The following is a 13,100-nucleotide window of genomic DNA, read 5'->3' as shown; positions in this document are numbered from 1 at the left end:
AATTCCTAGGGCTTCAGAAAGCTCTGTTTCTATTCAGCTTCATGGCCCTCTATCAGACAAGATACGTAATGACAGCCAGATAAAGATTCTGACTATGGTCTACTGCAAATGTCATTCTATTTTCTGCTAGAAATCTGAGCTCATCCATACGCCCTGCATGGAATTATTAGGTCAGAGACTTCATAAAGACCATTATAACATTATATTGTTGGATTACCATTTTGCCTTTTCAGGAAAAACAAACTGAAAAAAGTTTTACCGGTTTGTAGAATTGTAGTTTTTTTTTCAAACACAAACAATTTTAATAAAAAACAAAAATTTCTGTAATTGAACCGTGGTCCACTATCATGAAATGTTCTAATATAATCATCTCAACTGGTCAGTACTTCCGACCAACTCAGCCTACGATCACATAGCCATGCGACATTACTTGGTCTCCGAGATAATAATCTGACTAATAGTAAGAATATTTAATTCATTTTTAGTTTAATTTTTAATAGCCATCATGTTTTTTGGATATCTTCCCCTTGGTGGGTCTTGACAAAACAACGCCCCTCTCATTTTTATGCATTGTAGAACTTTGCAGTCAATAAAAGATTACGTATTAAATAGATAGAACGTTAATATATCTATATCTACAGGTCTAGATCTACATATATTTTTTTCCTTACAGACTTTTTTTTTCTGAATTCAGTATGTGTCCAATGTGTTTTGCACCATACATATTCATGGTAGGTGTGTGGTCCTTTTTTGTAAGAAGTTTGTAAAATGCTGCATTTCTACGCTGATTTTTTTTTGCATGTAGATGGCAATTTAAAAACCCCACATATGTTGTACTACCTTTTGGTGCAGAAATTGCACTGAAAATATGCAACAAATTTGTGTTGTCTGAACATACCCCAAATGTATTCAACTGCCTGCCATTCAAATCACGGTGTAAGGATTGTTAGTGCAAATTTGGCACTGAAAATCCAAGCTACTTTACAGTTCAAAGCATGGGGAAAAGTGTTTAGACTTACCCTAATAGTAGCAAAGCAGTGGCAGCTACATTAAGAAGCACATAAGCAACAAGGAGCATTAGCAGGCAGTGGACCAATCTTCTAAAGACTACAGCAGCAGTAAGCAGCAATGGCACAATCATGCAACATTAAAGGGTTGTCAAATTACATTATTAAAAAACAGACCTAAAAAGCAACAAAGGCCAAAACCCCAAGAAACAGGTACTGGTCTTCAAGCAATGCTGTGGAGTGGGTCTCACAAAGAATTAAAGGGGTTGTCCCATGAAATTAAATTAACTCCCAACCACAGGATGGGGCAATGTTTCCTAACTCCAGTCCTCAGGGACCCCCTACAGGTCATGTTTTCAGGATATCCTATAGCAGTGGTGGCGAACCTATGTGCGGGGTCACTATTAGCACTGGCGCTGCTCTGGGGTTGTCACCCTTACTGCTGAGGCCGCTCTGGGGGGTCAATATCACTGCTGGGATATGTTTACACGAGGTGGAAATGCTGCAGAATGTCCTCAGCATAAATTTCCGTTGCAAAAATTTCACAGCATTTCCGCATCCAAAAGAAGTCAAAATCTGCACCCAGACTTTTTTGAAACAGCCTTGTCCTTTTAAGAACGATGGAGGTAAAAATCATACGTCGTGATAAGCCCCGCCCCCTGACATGTTGGCACTTTACAATAAATAAGTGGGTTTTGAGTTGCAGTTTGGGCACTCCGTCTCTAAAATGTTCGCCATCACTGTCCTATAGTAAGACCACATGTGGCAATGTCTGAGGCACCGACAATAATTACATCACCTGTGCAATACTGAGGAAATCCAGAAAACCTAACTTCTTGGGATGCCCTGTGGACTGGAGTTGGGAAACGTTGGAATAAAGAATAACTACCTGATTGGTGGGCATCCGACCTCTGCAGTTAGTCGAACACAAGAATGAGGATTCACCGTCTCAACTAGAGATGAGCGAACGTACTCGGTAAAGCACTACTCGTCCGAGTAATGTGCTTTATCCGAGTACCTCCCCGATCGTCCTGAAAGATTCGGGGAGCGCCGCAGAGCGGGGAGCTGCAGGGGAGAGCGGGGAGGAACGGAGGGGAGATCGCTCTCTCCTTCTCTCCCGCCCGCTCTCCCCTGCTCCCCGCCGCAACTCACCTGTCATCAGCGGCGCTCCCCGAATCTTTCAGGACGAGCGGGGAGGTACTCGGATAAAGCACATTACTCGGACGAGTAGTGCCTATCCGAGTACGCTCGCTCATCTCTAGTCTCAACAAATGATTAGAGCGGCAGTCAAGAATGTACGCTGCCATTCCATTCATCTCCACGTTGCTGATGAGGATAACCAAGAGCAGTATTTAGCCATCTCTGGCAATCTGTAATCGGAGTCCCACTGATCATAAAGTTATTCTCCATCTTGTTTATAAGAGAAAATGTAAATTTCATAGAACATCCCCTTTAAAGTTTAAAGATGGGGTATCTAGTTTCAGAAAACAAAGTTTATCCATTGTAAAGTGAAAAGTTATTGCTGTGTATACTAGAAGCCATGAAGCTCCACCTGATTGGTCATTACAAGGAACACCAATAATGTTCAATGGACTCCACTGACTTAGAATGCGGTTCAGATGTTTTGACAGAGGCTCCTGATAAGTCACATATCACTTCCTCACTTTTTTTTTTTGCTCTCGTCTTGCAGTCAGTCATTCAGTATAAACCACTATGGTTTACTTTTAGAGAATGAAAATCAGCCGTGGCGCTGTGATGATCACAGGAATACAGCTGGTTATGGCTACAGTTATTTGGGCTCTGTCCTGTAAGCATCACGTCACCAGGCCAATTCTTAAGCTTCAATGAATGTAGAAGAGGCAATGAAATTCAAGGAATTGATACATAAGTTATGAAATGTTCTGATATGCGTTATTATTAAACAATGGAGGGGGGGGGATTTATTCAGGGTGGCTGTCCAACATTGGGGTCTCCTTAAAATTCTACTGGATAAAACACTTTTGTGAGTACTTACTCCACTTCTGCTTCTTTCTGTTGTTTTTCCCTTTCCCATGAAGTCAAATTAAGGTCTCCCTCTAGGATGAAGATCAGGTTTGAAAAATTAAAATCAGATGGTAATGCAGAAAACACTTGGAGGGGGGACTTTATCATGTGTGTTTTTTCAGTTAGTTTTGTTGGAGGCCACATTGCTGTTATTTCTGACAAACCTATCAAATGTTACATGCTGATAAATTTGTCACTAGATGTCAAGTCACTTTGTACACCACCCAGCTATTGGAGCGAGATAGCAACAAATTGTGCGACATTTTTTTAAAAGTTGCATTTCTTAAATCTCTTAAATTTAGATCTGTCTAAAAATCTCACCCACACCTTTTTTTCCTCTCTTTGACACTTTGAACACCTTTCATTTGTGTTTTGCTCAAAAATTTAGCACATTCTTTCTATTGGAAAAGCCACTACCTGCGCAAACATTTTGGACGACAGAAAACTACCTCACAAGCTTAATAAATTCCCCTTTTGGTAGATATAAAATCATTTTCTCAGATGTACATTGGGGGACACAGCAAAGACCTTGGTAACAGCTCCTGCCACTAGGGGGCAAACACTAAGCAAAGGAAGAGTTGACTCCTCTGACCAGCTATAACCCTCCTCTAGCCACTCTGCTAACTCAGTTTGTACACAAGCACTAGAAGAACGAAAATCTATTGTGTATCCCAAAAAGACGATCTCATACACCAGGAATCTTAGATGTGGGAGAACCACAAGTCTCTGAAAAGAAGGCGAGCAGCAGACGCCATTCCCCTTCTGGATGGCCGGGGTGGGAACTGCCCTTTATGCACAGGACTTTTCTGAGAAGGACTTGTTTGCTTGAGAATAAGGGCGCCAGGAAGGGTGTGGTTTGAAGGATGGGTGCTTTCTGCGGTCCTGTGGGGCTGGAATAATGAAATTCAGGCTTTTTCTTCTGGTCAGTGGACTGACGAGAGGACCTGCATTGTGGAACATGAGAACTTTTTCTGCCTGTCATCTCGGAAATTATTTCATCTAGGCGGCTGCCAAGATGGGTTACTGTAAAGGGGAGTCCTGTAAGAGACTTTGCGGCTAAAGTGTGGTCCGCAGACCTTCCTTCCAAAGTGTGGTGGCTTGCCATGCCAAGTGCAGAGAATCTGGATAGTAGCCAGGCGGCATCGCAGAGGAATTCTCCTGCCTGTGAGAGGTGAAAAGACAGCTCAACTAACTCCTCCTGTGCGACATCTGAGAGCAGTCCTCGGCATAGCTGTTTGCCCATTCGGATGTGACCCTACTGACCCATGATGAGGCGAAGAGCGGATGGAGGGCCAACCTGGTCGCCCCAAAGATGACTAGGCAAAAGATTTCAGCCATCTCTCATGCTGGTCCTTAACCCCTTAAGGGTTTAAGGATCCAACGATTTTTAGCGGATTTTCATCTCCATTTTTCAAAAGCCATAACTTTATTTTTCTGTCGATACCGCCGTGTGAGGGCTTGTTTTTTGCGTCACGAACTGTAGTTTTTATTGGTGCCATTTTTGGGTACATAGACTATATTGTAAAACTTTTATTATTTTTTTTACGATAGCAGGGAGAGAAAATGCATCAATTCTGCCATAGATTTTTGTTTCTTTTTTTTACAGCGTTAATCATGCAGCATAAATGCCAATATATTTCTTCTGCGCCTCGGTACAATTACAACGATACCACAATTCTTATATTTTTCTTAATCTTTTTTTCTAAATTGCTGTATTCAAAGTCCTATAACTTTTATTTTTCCATGGACGGAGCTCTGTGTGGGCTTATTTTTGCGAGACAAGCTGTAGTTTTTATTGGTTCCATTTTGAGGTACATACGGCTTTTTTTGTTTAATTTTATTGCGGTTTTTTTTTGGAGGCAAAATGCTAAAAATTTGCATTTTGTCTCAGTTTTTTTTTAGTGCTTTTTTTCTTTTTTTTTTTTTTACACTTCTTGCCGTGCAGGATAAAAAGACTATTCAACTTATTTTACGCGTCATTACGGACATGACGATACCAAATATGTGAGTTGTTTTTAATGCTAATATGAGAAAAAGCACAAAAAAGGTTTTGTTTTTTTAGGGGGGCAGGGATGTACACCATTTGTATCCCTGTGGGGGACTTACATCATAGCACCAATGATCGCTATGATAAGGCATTGCAGGACTTCTCTTGTGCAAAGCCTTATCGCTTGTTACAACGATCACAAGCAATACATTATCTGGCCCTCTGTTGTCATGGCAACCAGTTGGGCTCTCCGCGATTATATCGCAAAGTCAGATAACGCCACAGAGAAAGCACGCTCCCTCTGTGAACCCTTCCAATGCCACAATATACATAGATCGTGGCAGGGAAGGGGTTAACAGTGGTGGTCGCTGCTCCGATGCACCCCCATTGTTGCTGCGGGATGCCGGCCATTAGGGACAGCCGGCTCCTGCTGCCGGATAGCGCAAGATCTCTTATGATCTCGCGCTATCTACAGGACGCAATGGTACGCCTTGTTGCTGGAAGTACCCTGCTGCCAGGATGTAAACTTATACCCTGAAGTGGGATGGGGTTAAAGGACAAAAGTCTACAAGGGGCAGGGTAGTTAGTTTGGATAGGCGAGACACCAAGGGATCCACCTATGTTGAAGAGATCCACTTTTTAATTGATTCTTCAAGGAATGGATACATAAGGAAATTGCGCCCAGGATGAGAAGCACAGGAAATTATAGGCAGGATCAATCCCTAGCAGCAGAAGTCTTGCCTCCAGAAGAGTGTTGTGACCAATTGTAGGAAGGCCAAATTTGAGAGCCTATGAATCCAAATGCAAAGGGAATGCATCTTTCTCATGACTGAACAAGGACAGGCCGGAAGAGGAGGCACTGGAAGTGGTGAGGCAACCAAAGAGGTGTGGGCAGGCCGTAAGGCAAGGACGACCGACAGAACGTGAGCAAGCTGGATGCCGTGCCACATAAGTTTGACAATTGGTCGTGGTGACTGGAAGCGATCGCTGGGCCAAAGTGATCAGAAGTCCCCCAAACACGGCATAACCCAAGAAAACCACCCTAAAAGAGAATGACCACTCACACCCACGTACGGACCACCCCCTCCCTTGGGACCACAAGGGATCCAGTCACATGGAATAGGAGCACAGGAATAAGGAAGACAGGAATGGGGAACCCCATACTCAACTTCCCTATAGTCTGTAGAGCAAGGTTTGTACCTGCCATGTGCCAGATTCAGTACTTCAGTTATTTTTGTTGTTTGGCTCCTATTACTCAGCCAAACAAAGGTAATGAGACGTTCTGTGTGAATGCAGTCGGTTATTTATCTACAACAGAATATTTTTGTTCAATATGGACTACTTACCTCTAATGTGATTCACAAAATACAACATGACGACAGCTATAATGGACACTGCAAAAAAAAGAAGAAAAAAAAAATTACAAAACCATGAGAAGAGAAACTGTTAGATCAAATCATCAAATCTGCCAAAACATATCAAAGGCAAGTGAGGAAAACTTACCAAAGACTCAACTTTATATAATTGAGAATGGCTAACAAAAGAGAACTTAAAGGAGTTCTGAAAAAAATATATTTTATACTTAACGACTCCTCCCCCGTCAGTCTTCTTGCCACATCTTCTCCTGGCTCCTGCAGTCCCCGGGTCACCTCACCGCAAGCCAACCAATTCTTCTATTTCCTGTAGCATACATTCGCTACATTCTGCTTCCTACAGGTCAGTGTACACTACGTCACCAACGATGTAGCATTCACTGCCCAGCAGGGAATGCGGAATCCTCAGCAGCCTGCTTTAGCACACAAGTGCGGGCTATTGCCATGGCTGTGCGGTGTCTTGCCACAAGTGTTCATATAGCATATGAACACTCAGGGCAAGATACCACGCCTGAGTGCCAAAGCAAGCTGCCGGGGATTAGACATTCCCTGCTAAGAAGTGAACGCTATGACACTATGTACACTGACCAGCAAGAAGTTAACTGTAGCGAATGGACGCTACATCATAGGAAGAGAATCCGAATGGCTAGAGGTAACGTGACCCGAGGACTGAAGGAGCCAGGAGAAGATAGGAGAGTAGAAGATGCAGTAAGAAGACTGCCTGGGGAGGAATTGGCAAGTATGGAATTGTTTGATTTTTTAAATGACAAAACCCCTTTAAAAACTATTTCCAGGAGGCCAAAAAATTGTGTTGTCCAGCATCAAAGCTGAATATTAGTACTTTATTAAAAACGTTAAAAAGCCACCAGAAAGAGAAAAATGTGCACCTTTAGTTTTAGGCTAAAATGATGGACGCACATTGCATCTGAAACACGCAAGCGCAGTTTTCTCATGCAAATTCTGTTTACGGTGGTTTAATGCTATGATTAAAAAAAAAAAAAAAGTATTGATATTATTCAGTTTTCTGCTGCACAACGCATTTTTTTTGTCTCCTGCTTGCACGTGCTCAGCTGAGCCGAATTTGTGCAATTGTTCTGGACTAAATCTGACAACCAGCCAGTTTCTCCTCCTCTTTTAGGGCATGTTCACACAGGGCAGATCTTATGTGGATTTTCCGTGAGGACACTCCGCACCGAAGATCTGCAGCATGTACAGTAGCAGCAAAGTAGATGAGATTTTGAAAAGGTTGTGCACATGCTGTGGAAAACAAAAAATCTGTACAAAACCTGAGCAGAAATTGACATGTGGTGTGAAATTTAAGTGTGAAGCATGTCAATTTTATTGCCATTTACGCTGCAGAATCCATCTCTTCCTAATATGGGGGTGAATTCCTCACCAAATGGTGCAGGTTTTAATGTAGACTTTCAGCTGCAGACATCCCGCAGCAAAAAGCACTCTGTTTGAATATGCCCTTACAATGTATACTATTTCTACCCCATGTTCCTAATGAGTGGCAAAACAGGTGGTCACAGTGCATCTATTTTACAAAGGCAATGGAAGAAATGTATGCAAGGACTTACTCCAATTTTCTAGTATAAAAGTCTCCATTTTTTGTGCAAGTTGTACTTGCACATAAAATTGTGACATTTTGATCTTTTTGCATTGTGTATTACAGACAATCTTCTAGAAATTGGTAAGTCTTTAAAAAAAATCCCATAGGCTGAGATATTCACTAAAATTTACTCCAGACATTGGTGTAAACTGTAGTGGAAATTTATGGCAACTCCTAGCCAGAAGAAATTTCTTATTCTGACACATAAATTGGCCACAGACATTCAAAATTATCAAGTGATGTTCCCCTCTAAATAAATTTGGCGCATGCCATTCTAGGGAACTTTGGACTTACACTTGGGCTTATTGAAACATTGGTGCAAGTACATTTTTTCCAATGTGTTATTCGTAATAGGCAGAACATCAATTTGATCTAATTGCGCAAGTTTGCTGAATGCAGTCTACAGTCAGCATCCTTAAAGCTACAAGGGGTATTCTGAAGACTGGGTAAAACTTTCAAAATTTCAGCAATGTTTCCAATTTCCATCATCATTTCAAACATCCATTTAAGTCATCAAACTGAACTTCAGTACTTTTTTCTTTTGCTGGCCTGCGCCACCGCTCCTTTCCAGCTTCAAATTTCCACATTGTTATTTTCAATGGCAGCTGAGGAGTGCAAAACCTACATCTCCTACAATGTCCCATTGCCCGTCACTGACAAGTGCGCATTCACAACTGTGCAAACTGTCGTCATTACAGAAGTTGAAGACACTGAGCATGCCTGATCAGTAAAACAGTGAAGCAAACAGGTTATAACCATTGGATACCAATGAAGAATACACTTTTAATGTTAATGCCACTCATTACCTTAAGCTTCAGGGCAATTAATCACAACACTGTCCTATTAAATCATACACAAAATGGACCCAAAAGTGAAGAAATTGATCTTTTTTTTCTTGCACTGAAGTGCTACTTCAGCTGTCGCTCTCTGCATGTGATATAGAGAGAAGAATCAGCTGTCAGCCATTGATGGGAGATCCATCATTAAGGACCCCTGACAAACAGCTGATAAGAAGCTGCTGTCAACCAGCTAGCCATAAAGCTCATAACACTGTCTGTTCAGCAGTGGCCATATTTGTTACTGCAGCTTTTTCCCACTGCAGCTTTCAATGTGAGAGCACTTAAATAACAAACCGGCCACTTCTGGACAGCATTATAAGCTTTCTGGCTGGCTGACAGCAGCTCATCAGCTACCCAGCAGGGGTTCCGAGTCCCGGGACCACCACTAATCTGCCGTTGATGACCCATCCTAAGGATAGGTTTTGGATGTGAAAAAGCTGCAAAGTTTTCTGCATCATTTCCCACCAGTGTGAACATACCCCTAAAATTTACATATTTTGAGGGGACTTAGGTATTCGTGTTATTTAACAGATATAACAAAATCCTTACTGCAGATGCATGCACTGAAGAAGACTTCTAAGAAGAGATATCCCCGCGAATCCAATATGACACCAGCAAGAATGGAAATAATGGCAAGACCCAGGTTCTGGATAGACTGCATACTGCAAAGCACATAAATGCATATATATGTAACTTTAGAACATATAAGACATGTTATCGCTTATAAAATTGGACATGATTTTGGGAATAACATTTGAATGTATTACAAGTATCTAGAGGCAGAAGTGGAAGAGTTTCTACTTACAATCCATATGCGGTACCCAGCTGATTCTCAGGAACTACGAAGGCAACCATAGGCCACAAAGCACATGCCAGAAGAGAATAGGAGATGCCTAATAGACTCTGTTGAATGAAGATAAGACCATTACTAAAAGACATACATTAATATCCAGTCAGTAGCCATTTAGAATCAGTTGCCTGTATTCCTGTGTGACAAACTGGGTTATGGCAGCAGGCAAAGTATTAATAATGTGAAAACTTGAAGTGAAAATAAATGCCTTGTGATCTCTCCTCCAAAATTTTGCCTTGAGCTTTTGTATTGCAGACATTACTAAATATATAAAATTGGTCTAAAAGAAAACTGACCTTGTTACTCACCGCAACTAATTAAAGTGCATCTTGTACTTTTTGCAAAGTAGTTTAAGAAATGAATTCTGAGCTCTGACTGGCTGCTATAAGAATGTGCCCAGTTTTCCTGTTAGACAGTTTTGTGAAATAATCCCCAGTGTTTTCTCATTCATGCAGTTTATCATAAAAACAAACAATACATACAGGACTAATGTCACTTAAGAAGTTAGGGAATATTCCAGCATTTAGGGTCAAATGCTATACAAGATGAAGGCAATTCAGACCTGGGCACCATCAGCACACTCGCCCTACACACGAGAACATGCCCAATTAGTGTCCATGCTCTTTTGTCATAAAAGTGCAGAAGGTTCCCAGTTCACTGTTATTTCTGTGTGTATCCTTGTGTTGCAGCCTGCTTTACAAGGATTTGTCTGGATTTCTGCACCAGTATTACAGATGGATGGCCAGGCCCGAATGTTACAATCCCTACAAGCCGAAATGTGCTTGTAATACACACCGGCCTAAACAAAACACACAGCATATTGAAGATTTCCCTAATGACATACAACTAAAACCTGGACATGGTGTTTATTGGAAAGGAGCAATGCAAATGGGAAGATGGAACAATGGACTTTTTAAGCAACCATGTAGTAATAATGACTGGGATTTGCGAGCAGCCTTTGGCTCACAATCCCAGTTATCATTACAACGATGCTTGTTAAAAAGTCTGACATTGACTTGCAGGTTTGTTGCCTTCCAATTGGTGGTGCTATAAAGGTATTGTTCCATCTGCCAATTTGTATATTTCCCAGAGGAGCATGGATGGCCGTATAAGTCGTCTCACACCTTCTAGGTGCTCTCCCTAAGGAGAAACAATTCCAATAGGATCAGTAAGGGTAAGGAAAATGCAGGAAGGAAAAAACAAAAAACACGGCTTCTTTTATTCATGAAAAATGCCTACTGGGAGTTTTACCCACACTTACCATAGCAATCCAGGGATTCCACAAAGTAAAGGCTAACATGAGATGAGCAGCAAGAGTAGTCACCACAGCACACATAACCCAGATAATGTTCTTTCCCAACCGGTCAACCATGAAACCGAATACAGGTGAGAGGGGTGCAGAGATTATATAAACCACGCTAAAAGACAAGAACAAAGAAAGAATGTCAAATATAAAAACTAGTGAAAATCAAACCAGTGCTTGGAGGTTATCATCATCATAATAAATAAAATCTAAAAAAAAAAAAATTAGATTTTCATAATTCGTGTAAAGCCGATTTCTCATTTTGTTCATTGGGGGATGCAGCTTGGACCGTGGGTATACCATGTTTCCCCGAAAATAAGACCCTGTCTTATATTAATTCTTGCTCCAGAAGAGGCACTAGGTCTTATTATACCTACCTAACAGGCTCAGTCACGGCTCCACTAAACTTCTTGCACTACTTGGCCACCCCCACAGAAGATCACTTCCTTTTACAGGATTCATAAATCCCGCCTCCAAGAAGCGATGGCTCTGATTGGTTCTTCAACCGCTGCTCGAGAAGCAATTACAGCCATCAAATTGTGGAGGCGGCATTTATGAATTGGCTGAGCCTTGGCATTGATTGGCGAGTTCATAAATCCGACCTCCACAATTAAATGTCTGTGATTGGTTCTTAGACCACTGCTCAGCCAATCAGTGCAGCACTTGATGAAGCAGTCACAGCCATCACATTGGCTGAGCAGCGCTCAGGAATCAATCAGCCATCACTTCCTGGAGGTGGGATTTATAAATCCCGTAACCAGGAAGTGATCTTCTGTGGGCAGCCTATGACTGCAAGAAGCTCATCGGAGCTCCGTAGAGCAGCGAAAGGGACCTGGACCGAGCATGCAAGGTAATGTATTGCTTTCTTTTTTTAATGTAATGCAGCTAGAGCTTATATTTTAAAGCCTCCATGAAAATCCCGAAAAATCAGGGTAAAGCTTATTTTCAGGGTAGGCCTTATTTTCTGCTAAACAGGGTAGCTACTGCCACTAGGAGGCGGACACCAAGAAGAAAACGTTAGCTCCTCCTTCCAGCTTACGCAGCTAATTAGTTTGTATGCAAGCAATAGGAGCAGCAGAGTAGGACATGAAAAAGGTACATTTAGTGTAACTACTAAAACACTAAGAATTAAAGTGTAACACAGTGGAGAACCATGCCTAGCTCTGGGGAAAACACTCCAACAAGGAGAGGAGAGAGAAATCAAACAGGTCACAAAATAGGAAAAAAAAAAATGGACAGGGGTCGTGTCCCCAATGAATGAGACCAGAAAAATGATGGAGAGGATGCCCATTTCTTTATCGTCTCACCCAGAAAAAGGTAAATAATGTCTGAAAGCTTCAATTCAGTGAAATGTTTTGTCAGGGAGATTTCATTCTCTGGTCAGGATGTTTTGCAATTCCTTGTGTGAAGGAAAGACCTTATGGGGACATCTTGGATGTCTGAAAGAGACTTCCCCTGTGGATGATTCTGGCTCTGGATCCTCCAGCAGCAGGGTATCCTTCACCACAGTTATCATACTATAACCTTAGGATGATAGTTTGGATGATTGTTCACTCGTCTGAATTAGAAGGAGACTCACACACCTCGCCTTCTAAGCAAGGGTCGTCCCTGGGGAAAAGCTCAGGGTGCATCCCAGTTGGGTAGTTGGAGAGGGATTGGGGAGGAATATATTGAGGCTGGCGACTCAGAGGATTGCTGTGGTTCTTCTACAGATGGGGCCACGGGATAAGAAGCCTTCTCTATCAGATGCAGTTCGAAACGAGCAACGTGAAGACTATCCAGCATGTCAATGATAGTTTAGGACATTTTAGTCAGGTCCAGGACAGCACAAGACAGAGTGTCCCCATTCTAAATCAGCAGCCGATGGCACTGTAGCTGGGGAAAATAGGCAGATTGCTGTGAACCTGTCTCAATGGGAGGCAATCAGCGCAGAGGGGTTTAGACCACAAGCATAAAAAGTTGGTATGACAGCAAAAGCATGCTGGATAAATGGGGTAAAGGTAGATTAGCAAGTGTGGTAGGCCTCCCTAAGATAATGTGCTTTCACTGAACACTTAAAATTGTGGGCTTTGGGGATTACCCCGAC

The 13,100-nt window shown here is 42.0% G+C and overlaps 1 protein-coding gene across 2 annotated transcripts in view; it reads right to left on the bottom strand.

Annotated features, from left to right (window-relative positions):
• The window catches only part of MFSD1 (major facilitator superfamily domain containing 1), a 51,982-nt gene that overhangs the window by 11,002 nt on the left and 27,880 nt on the right, over positions 1–13,100 (bottom strand). For both annotated transcript variants that reach the window (XM_066600426.1, XM_066600436.1), the window contains exons 11-15: positions 10,973–11,129; positions 9,667–9,764; positions 9,411–9,523; positions 6,384–6,431; positions 3,022–3,082 (exon numbers count right to left, since the gene is read on the bottom strand). In XM_066600426.1, coding sequence (XP_066456523.1) covers positions 3,022–3,082; positions 6,384–6,431; positions 9,411–9,523; positions 9,667–9,764; positions 10,973–11,129 — 477 coding nt within the window. The remainder of the gene's footprint in view (positions 1–3,021; positions 3,083–6,383; positions 6,432–9,410; positions 9,524–9,666; positions 9,765–10,972; positions 11,130–13,100) is intronic.

The sequence above is a fragment of the Eleutherodactylus coqui genome, chromosome 1, assembly GCF_035609145.1.
Source record: "Eleutherodactylus coqui strain aEleCoq1 chromosome 1, aEleCoq1.hap1, whole genome shotgun sequence".
Classification (NCBI taxonomy): domain Eukaryota; kingdom Metazoa; phylum Chordata; class Amphibia; order Anura; family Eleutherodactylidae; genus Eleutherodactylus; species Eleutherodactylus coqui.
The sequence above is the reverse complement of the archived record's forward strand: the minus strand, read 5'-3'. Positions and strand labels throughout refer to the sequence as shown.